Raw genomic sequence first — 9,222 nt, forward strand, 5'->3', positions numbered from 1 at the left:
TATATATATATATTAAATCTTTGCTCATGTCTGTACATCATTGATCTCTGCTAATTGCTTAAAATAGAACTTATTCTCTCTACTATAGCATCTTCTAAACCCAACAGCCTCACAACAAAAGGAGGCCTAGCTTCATAGATTGATCCAAATCTCCCAGAGCAGGTAGTCACCCTGAAGTCGCATGGCAATCTAATATCTACCTTTCTCTAGAGTCACTGTCCAGAGGAGCAGGACTAGGGCAGAGGGAGCACTTGGCAATTATACAGAAACACCCATGAGCCCATTCTAAGCCATGAGTGGCCATGACAGATGTTTGCGAGAAGGCAACTCTATTGGGCAGACATTTCGGGCAGCTGCCCTGGGCCTGCCTGTGACAGTGAAGATAAGAGCTTCCTTGAATGCACATATGATCTGAGGGTACCTTAAGAAGTTGTGAATATTTCCTTCAACAAATAGAAAGCCTTTTGCTTTCCATTGTACATTTACTGTCCCCTCAACAGTATCAACAGTTAAGTGGCATTTCCTTGAACAATCTACAGTTTCCTACCCCACAGCTAGTGAAGAGCTAATAGCTGCTCTGAACATAGATTAGCTCCCGTTAGGCATAGGTTTTATGCCAGAAGACCTGCTTCCTCAGACATCCCTGATGTGAGATCAGGCCTTGCTCTGGCTGGTGTGTCAGCCAACAGAAAGGCTACTGGCTCAGATGGCTGGTGGAGGACGACACCAGTGGGAAAGCCACTAATTACACGTTGCTGGAGGAAGGGATGAATGCTGGTCATGGGCCAGAGACTGACTTTCAGTGTTTACATCACTAGATGGACCCTGGCCTTGGGGGAGATCCTCCCTGGAGTCCTGATCAGTCTCCTCAGAGACCTCCTGAGCCTGCAGACCAGCCTCCTCAGTGAGCTCTTGGGATGGTCTGTCAGCCTCAGGGATGTCTTGAGACAACTTGATGATGGCAGGGACCTCTTGAGCCAGTATGCCAACCTCCACAGAGAATTCCTGGCATGGCGGGCCGATCTCTTCAGGGATCTCTTGGGTTGGCCTGCCAATTTCTATAACTGTTTCCTGGACCATGCTACCAATGCTTACAGGACCTCCATGGGCCATCCTGCCCAGCTCCACAGGGACCTCCTGGCACAGCTGGTTACTCTCCTCAGGGTTGTCTTGACAAAGCTGCCCAACTTCTTCATAAGCCTTGTGAGACAGTTGGCTGGCCTGCCATGGCTGACATGTGCTGGTGGCAGTGTCATGGTTCTTCAGCAACAGCTGGCTGATGTCAGGGACTTCTTCAAGGGTGTTAGAGCACATCTGAGTGGCATCTGGGACCTCCTGGCATACCTGGCTGACCTCAGCAACATCCTGGCCTCCTAGAGGGCTGGTTTCCACAGGTGACTCCTGAGGAGGCTGATTGGGCTCCACAAGCTCTTGGGGTCTTTCTACGGGGAATTCTTGTGTTCTGTCTCCAGGAGGCTCCTGGAGCAGCCCAAGGCCTTGGCTTTCTTCAGTCATATGTGTATTTACAGAGGACTGATCACTGAAGCCAAAATGTGAGTTTCCATCCGCTGCAGTAGGAGAGGAAGGGCCAGCACTGGACACGGTGCTGGAAGGGCCACTGCTGTCTAGAAAGCAAAGTTAAGAGGTCAAGTCAAACGAGCTGGAAGAGGAGGCTCTGCCGACGCAAGCATATTAAATACTAGTCAAACGAGCTGGAAGAGGAGACTCCGCCGACGCAAGCATATTAAATACTAGAACACATCTGCTTTGCTGCTCATGTTTTGGAGAAGGGGGTCTGAATTCTTCCTAAATGTGCAGACACGAGCTAGCTCTGCGCAGGAACTGCCACACGAGCTTCATGGAGACTACAGGAATAACGCTAAGGCTCCTTTATGAGTCAGGAGAATAAGGCCTGCTTCCTCTGGCTTCTCACAAACACTCTGATCCCAACTCCATAAGTCTATGGTTCCTCCTTCATACTTTGGATGTATGTGAACATTTTGTTTCAATGGTCCCCAATATCTGCTACACATCAGAAATGTGGGGAATACGTAAATACTGATTATCAGGTTCCACCTCCTTAGTTTCTATTCTATAGGGTTAGTGTACAGATATGGGTAGGAAGAAGGGGAGAAGATGAGGACAATATTATTCTGTTGAAAGACTCCCAGTTGAGTGAACTATGGGTGTGGCTCAGCGGTAGTGCTCTGGGTTCAGTGTGCAACACTGCAGAACTCAGGAATGGTGGTGCCCACCTATATAATCTCAGCACCTGGTAGGTAGGAGGGTCAGAAGTTCAAGGTCATCCTCAGCTATACATATCAAAGGGCAGCCTGGGCTACGTGAGAACAGCTATCAAAAAAAAAAAAAGGAATACATTTCTTGGCCTTTCGGTTAAGATCAAAAGAAGAAGCATTCTTTAAAGCAACCAATGTATTTCTGGAACAAGAGCTATCCCAAGAAATAAATAAGTAAGCAGGAGAATGTAGAAAAACTTTCTTTCTTTTTTTTTTTTTTTGTTTTTTCGAGACAGGGTTTCTCTGTAGCTTTAGTGCCTGTCCTGGAACTAGCTCTTGTAGACCAGGCTGGCCTCAAACTCCCAGAAATCCGCCTGCCTCTGCCTCCCAAGTGCTGGGATTAAAGGCGTGCGACACCACCCGGCTTAGAAAAACTTTCTAAAGCAGGAGGGAGAAGCTGTAGCTCACACCTGCAATTGTAGTTCAAGGTCAGCCTGGTCTACCTGGAAAGTTCTGGTAAAGCTAGAAAACAATAAAGGCAACCTATAAATGAGGATGCCAGGAAAGAGAGCAGCGAGAGCCTGCTGCTCCTGCGTCCTGCTCTCACACGTCCCCTGATGGGAGGGAGGGTCTTCTCCTCTGTCTTTGCTGTCTTTAGCCTGTCACTGTTTGTTCTTGGGGACAATATGAGCAGTGGACTCAAGGGAGACATCAGTGGGAGACAGGCCCCAGGGAGGAACAGACCCTTTCCCTATCACCCTGCCTGCAGGAGTGACAGAGCGAGCCCACACCAGCCCTTCATGGACAGAGTGGAGTGGAGCTTTGCAAGTCGGCACTGCAGTCAACAGTTACGGAACTGCTGCCTTCTGTTCTGGCACCGTATGTGAGGAAAAACTCTGATTTGTTGTTGTTGTTGTTGTTGTTGTTGCTGGCCTAAAGATGGAAGACTCGGAAGATGACAACAGAGTTCTCAAATGACAATTCTTGTCTTTTTTTTTCTTTCCCTTTTGGGTAGGGCCGTCAGACATCATTAAGGCTCTTGCAGAAATCATGGATTGTCTTCCAGGGAAAAGGTATATATACCACTGTTCACACTGATCTTTCCGTATGACCATGGCATTCACAGAAACCATCCATGGACCCAAGGTTAAGACCCTCTAGGTCTTCTTCCCTAGCTTCTCTGGGATCGTGGACTATAGGCTGCTTATTCTTTGCTTTATGTCTAATATCCACTTATGAATGAGTTCACACCATGTTTGTCTTTCTGGGTCTGGGTTACCTCACTCAGGATGTTTTTTTTTTAGATCCATCTATTTGCATGAAATTTCATGATGTCATTGTTTTTTACCACTGAGTAGCTCTCCGTTGGGTAAATGTATCACATTTTCCTTATTCATTCTTCAGTTGAGGGGCACCTAGGTTGTTTCCAGGTTCTGGCTGTTATAAACAATGCTGCTATGAACACAGTAGAGCACAAATCTTTGTGGTATGAGTGTGTATTCTTTGGGTATATGCCCAAGAGTGGTACTGCTGGGTCTTGAGGTAAATTGATTCCCAATTTTCTGAGAAACCACCACACTGGGTGCATTCTCTTTGGAGGGATACCTTGTCCAGCCTAGATATAGGGGGAGGGCCTTGGTCTTGCCTCAAAGCGAAGAGGAGACTCTGCTCTGCTAACTCCCCATGGGAAGCCTTACCCTTGCTGAGGAGTCGATGAGAGGTGGGGGTAGGTAGGGTGACAGGAGCAGAGGGAGTGGGAACGGGGATAGCTATGTAAAATGAGAAGAGATTGTATTAGAAAATTCTTCATTAAAAAAAAGAAAAAAGAAAACCCAAAAATAAATTAAAAAAAAAAAACCTTCTAGGTCAGCTGTGGTGGTACACACCTTTAATCCTAGCGCTAGGGAGGCAGCGGCAGGCTGAGATCTGAGTTCAAGGCCAGCCTGGTTTACAGAGTTCCAGAACAGGCAGAACTGTTACACAGAGAAACCCTATCTTGAAAAGCCAAAAAACGAACAAAGACCGTCTAGGTCTTCAGACATACAATGCTGTAAGATTTCATCTTTTACACAAAGAAAACATCAAAGCTCATTTCCTCAGTCCTCTTGAGAACCCCAAATGAAGTGGATGCACATGCACTGATAAAGACAGGGAAGGTCCTGCCAGCCGCGGAGATGCACTCCTGTCCCTCTACCTCCTGGGAGCTGAGGCAGGAAGACGGCTGCAGACCAAAGCCAGCCTGGCCAACATGCTGAGTTCCAGGCCAGACAGAGGTATATAGTAAGATCCTGTCTTTAAAAATAATAATAAAAAAATAACAGGCTGGAAAGATGGCTCAGTGGTTATTCTTCCAGAAGACCTGGGTTCAATTCCTAGAACCCATGTGTTTGCTCACACCTGTTCGTAACTCCATTTCCTGGGGATTCGATGCCCTCTGCTGACCTCCCCAGGCATACATGTAAGCAAAATACTCATACACATTTTTCTTTTAATCTAGAAAAGCTAGGAAGTGTTGGTGCATGCCTTTAATCCCAGCACTCTGGAGAGAGAGGCAGGCAGACCTCTGAGTTTGAGGCCAGCCTGGTCTACAGAGTGTTTCAAAACAAAATCTAGAAAAAATGAGAACTAGTAAAAATAATGAGAACCTTAAAGTCTTCAATTCATTTACAGGAAGGTGTGACCTCAAGCAAGAAAAGTTTCTCTTTTGTAAGTGTCATATTTATCAATGGAATTTCAACTATATACTAAATCACATAGTATCAACAATGACTGAGTCTGGAAACAACAAGACAGCTAAATACATTGTACCAAAGAGAATTGGTAAAGTTGACAAGGCTGACCCTGAACAGGCTTAGCCACTGAGTTTGAGTACCTCCTCCTATTCCATCTAGGCTATAAAGAAACAGAGAAGACATGCTTAGAATGGGGGACTGGGGGAGGGTGGACAAGAGGAAGGACATGGTTTGGGCCCAACAAGGTTTTAAAGGCACCTCAGGGATGACGTTTACCAGTGAAGGTCCGCTACTAGATGGAGACAAGAAGGAAAGGAAGAGAAGCAAGCCGCGCTTTCCTCAGTTACAGAGGAAGCCTTAATGTCCAGCCTGTGCTCTGACCACTAGTGGGCAGAGAAGAGGCTCAGTGAGGGTGAAGTGAGTTTAAATCTGAGGACGTACTCTTGGCATCAGGGCACAAAGGTTTTTCCTCACACACGGTGCCAGAACAGAAGGCAGCAGTTCCGTAACTGTTGGCCGCAGTGCCGACATGCAAAGCTCCACTCCACTCTGTCCATGAAGGGCTGGTGTGGGCTCGGTCACTCCTGCAGGCAGGGTGATAGGGAAAGGGTCTGTTCCTCCCTGGGGCCTGTCTCCCACTGATGTCTCCCTTGAGTCCACTGTTCATATTGTCCCCAAGAACAAACAGTGACAGGCTAAAGACAGCAAAGACAGAGGAGAAGACCCTCCCTCCCATCAGGGGACGTGTGAGAGCAGGACGCAGGAGGGTCACTGGAGCAGCAGGCTCTTGTTGGTTTCTTCTGCTTGTTTTTTGGTTTTGTGCTTTGGGACAATCTTGCTCCATGTAGCCCTTTTCTGGCCTCAGATCTTCAGTCTCTGCCTCCATGTACTGGACTTAGAGCATGCGCCAAGTCTGCGTGAGACTTGTGTTTCTGGCTTTTAGCTTTTCTATGTATTTCTATATATTTAAGTTGTCTCCTAGTCAGTATCAGTAAGGAATGCTGTGGGGAGACCAGAGTAGTCAGGTGGAGAGTCTCTACCCTTTAGTGTAAAAGTCCTTTGGCTCACTGTTCAGTGGGGCTGGAGGACAGAGGTGAACAGGGAAATAGCACAGGCAACTGCTTCCCAGAATGGTCTTTCCTATATTTGTATTGTTTTGTTTTTTAGAGACAGCATTTCACTGTGTAGCTTTGGCTATCCTGGAACTCAATCTGTAGACCAGGCTAACCTTGAACTCACAGAGATCCACCTGCCTCTGACTCCCAAGTGCTGGGATTAATGGCAATTGCCACTATTGCCCAGCTTCTTTTTTTTTTTTCTTGCTATGCAGCCCAGGCTGGTCTTGAGCTTAATATATAGCTCAAGCTGGCCTAAAACTCATAATCCTACCTCTGCCTCCTCAGTGAACCACAGTAACAAGTCCCAGCCATTCATGGTCTTTTTTAAAGATCTAGTTTTGGTATTTTTAATTGTGTGTGCGTGCGTGTGTGTGTGTGTGTGTGTGTGTGTACGTGCACGTGAATATACAGGTGTCTGCAAAAGCCAGAGGTGTCAGGTTCCCTCGGGGCTGAAGTTACAGGCAGTTGTGAGTCACCTGATGTGAGTGCTGGGTCCTTTGGAAGCATCACATGCTCCTGACTGCTACAACCACTGAGACACCTCTTCACCCCATTCCTAGGCTTCCAACCCTCACCTCCCTAACTCTAATGGGATAGGTCTCTTATCTACCCATCCCTCCATCCCTCTGGGTTTTAGATTAGGCAACTAGAAAGGTTTACTTACACCAAGGTGGCTTTTCAGAGCGATGCCGGAGTTGCAGTGGTGGCGAGTGAAGAGTCCGGGGTGGGGAAAACGGGCTGTCTGAGGCCGGGTTGTGCAAAGAGTCAAAGAGGGCTGTATAGGTGGAGGGGAGAGACGCATGAAGAAAGGCACAGGGCAAAGCATCCAGGCATCAAGGGCTCTCACCTGAGGCGGGGTCACTCCACCTCCCTCTGGCTGAGAAGAGACATACCCTAGAAATCTTGACCCAAACCAGTGTCATTTTTAAACTTTACATTATGATTCTTTCAAATGTACAACTATTCATTTGTTTGTATACAAAATAATGGGCTTAATTGTGACATTTCATGTGCATTATCAAACTTTGCTCACATTTATCCGCACCCCATTACCTCTATCCTGTTCCTCAACCTCAACCTCCTACTTTCCAACAACAACAACAAAAAAAAACATACACAGTTTTCTATTCTACATGAAAGAAAATATGGTATCAAATGTATTTTCTACAAAGCAAATGATAACTCCGAGGGTTCAGGTGCCTGCTGCCAGGCCTGATGACCTGAGTTGGATCCCCAGGAACCACATGGTGAAGGGAAAGAACTGACTCCTGCAAGCTGCCCTCTGCCTTCTGCATGCACGTCATTGTGCCTCATGCCCCAAATAGATAAATATAGCTTGATTCTTTCTTGCTGCTTTCAAAATGTTCTGTCTTCTGCTAGGTTTGGTGGCACATGTCTTTTTTTTTTTAAAAAAAAAAAGATTTATTTATTTATTATATATATACAACATTCCTTCCATGTATGCTTGCATGCCAGAAGAGGGCACCAGATCTCATTACAGATGGCTGTGAGCCACCATGTAGTTGCTGGGAATTGAACTCAGGACCTCTGGAAGAGCAGTCAGTGCTCTTACCCTCTGAGCCATCTCTTCAGCCCCATGACACATGTCTTTATAGGAGACAGAGACAGGAGGATCTCTGTGAATTCCAGGACAGCTAGGACCACAGAGTGCCTATCTTAAAACAAACAAACATTTCCTGTGTCTCTGTCTTCTGACAGTCTGAATATTATTGCCTCAGTGTGGGTCACTTTGCACATAACCTGTCGGAACTGGCTGGACTATTTGGAAATAAAAATACAAGTCTTTTATTAAATTTGAAAAGGTTTTGTCTATTACTTTTCTAAGTATGTTTTATTCCCCTCTTTGTCTTTTCCTTTGAGACTAAGATCTGCTTTCTGTGTCTCTTTGGAATCAGAAACAATGGTCCCACATAGACAGCATGCATGGGCTGTCTTCTTTAACATTACCGCCAGGGCTGAAGAGATGGCCTGGCAACTAAGAGCTCTCGCTGCTCTCCCAGATGACCCAAGGTCTATTCTTAGCACCAACATCAGGTGGCTCACAACCAGCTGCAGTGCCAACTTCAGGGGATCTGACACGTAGAACACCCCAACCCACACATAATTAAAACAACAAGAAACAAACTACAACCAAACTAGGGGGTGGAGGGTGAGCAAAAACAATGAAAGAGCTGTAGCCCTTTTCATCCAATCCAGGTTATCATTTAATTTTTTAATTAACAATTAGTTCTGTGTGTGCTGTTAGGAACCCACATGTTAAACGTGTGCTTTATAATTTAGCTATAGCCCAGTCTCCAGGTTACCTCTAACTCAATGCAGCCCTTCCCTGCTGCCCATGAGCCTTTGACTATTTTATGAAAAAAATTATTCCAACAGTTTTTGCTGTGCATGCGTGTGTGCGGGCATGTGTGTGTGTGTGTGTGTGTGTGTGTGTGTGTGTGTGTAGATAAACCTATAGATGTTTCTGTGGAACAACCTTTAATTTTTGCACTTAGAAAATTAAAAGAAAGAAAGAAAGAAAATAAGCGTGGGGTGGTGGTACACAACTTTAATTTCAGCCCTTGGGAGGCAGAGGCAGGCAGATCTCTGTGAGTTTGAAGCCAGCCTGGTCTACAAAGCGAGTTCTAGAACAGCCAGGGCTGTTTCACAGAGAAACCCTGTCTTGAAAAACTAACTAAATAAATAAATAATTTTTTTTGTGGGGGGAGCTTAAGTATTTCATCCATATGGAGTTTATCCTGGCAGATGTGAAGTCTGGAATTGATTCTAATTTTCTGTCACTTTGACCTATTTTATTTATTAAAAGATATTATCTTTTACTCAGTATTTTGAAATGTCAATTTCATTAATTTATAGATTTTCAGTTTTGTTTCTTTTTTTCAAAGGCTTAATTATTTATTACACATACAATGTTCTGCCTGCATGTATTCCTCCAGGCCGTAAGAGGGCACCAGATCCCATTATAGATGGTTATGAGCCACCATGTTGTTGCTGGGAATTGAACTCAGTACTTTTGGAAGGGGCAGCCAGTGCTTTTCTGAGCCATCTCTCTGGCCTCTCAATTTTGTTTCTTTAGCCTACTAATTCATGTACCAATACTACATTTTTTTTTTT

At 45.5% G+C, this 9,222-nt stretch overlaps 1 protein-coding gene across 12 annotated transcripts in view; it reads right to left on the reverse strand.

Annotated features, from left to right (window-relative positions):
• Positions 1-6: 6 nt before the first annotated feature.
• Ppip5k1 (diphosphoinositol pentakisphosphate kinase 1) overlaps positions 7-9,222 on the reverse strand; it is a 50,835-nt gene continuing 41,619 nt past the window's right edge. For 11 of the 12 annotated variants that reach the window (XM_026787644.1, XM_013352649.2, XM_013352652.2 and 8 more), the window contains 2 exons: positions 6,752-6,862; positions 7-1,625 (listed from right to left, as the gene is read on the reverse strand). In XM_026787644.1, the coding sequence (XP_026643445.1) occupies positions 742-1,625; positions 6,752-6,862 (995 nt within the window). In that variant the 3' untranslated portion in view covers positions 7-741. The remainder of the gene's footprint in view (positions 1,626-6,751; positions 6,863-9,222) is intronic. The other variant, XM_026787651.1, reaches the window with a different exon arrangement.

The sequence above is a fragment of the Microtus ochrogaster genome (assembly GCF_000317375.1).
Source record: "Microtus ochrogaster isolate Prairie Vole_2 chromosome 14 unlocalized genomic scaffold, MicOch1.0 chr14_random_1, whole genome shotgun sequence".
Lineage (NCBI taxonomy): Eukaryota > Metazoa > Chordata > Mammalia > Rodentia > Cricetidae > Microtus > Microtus ochrogaster.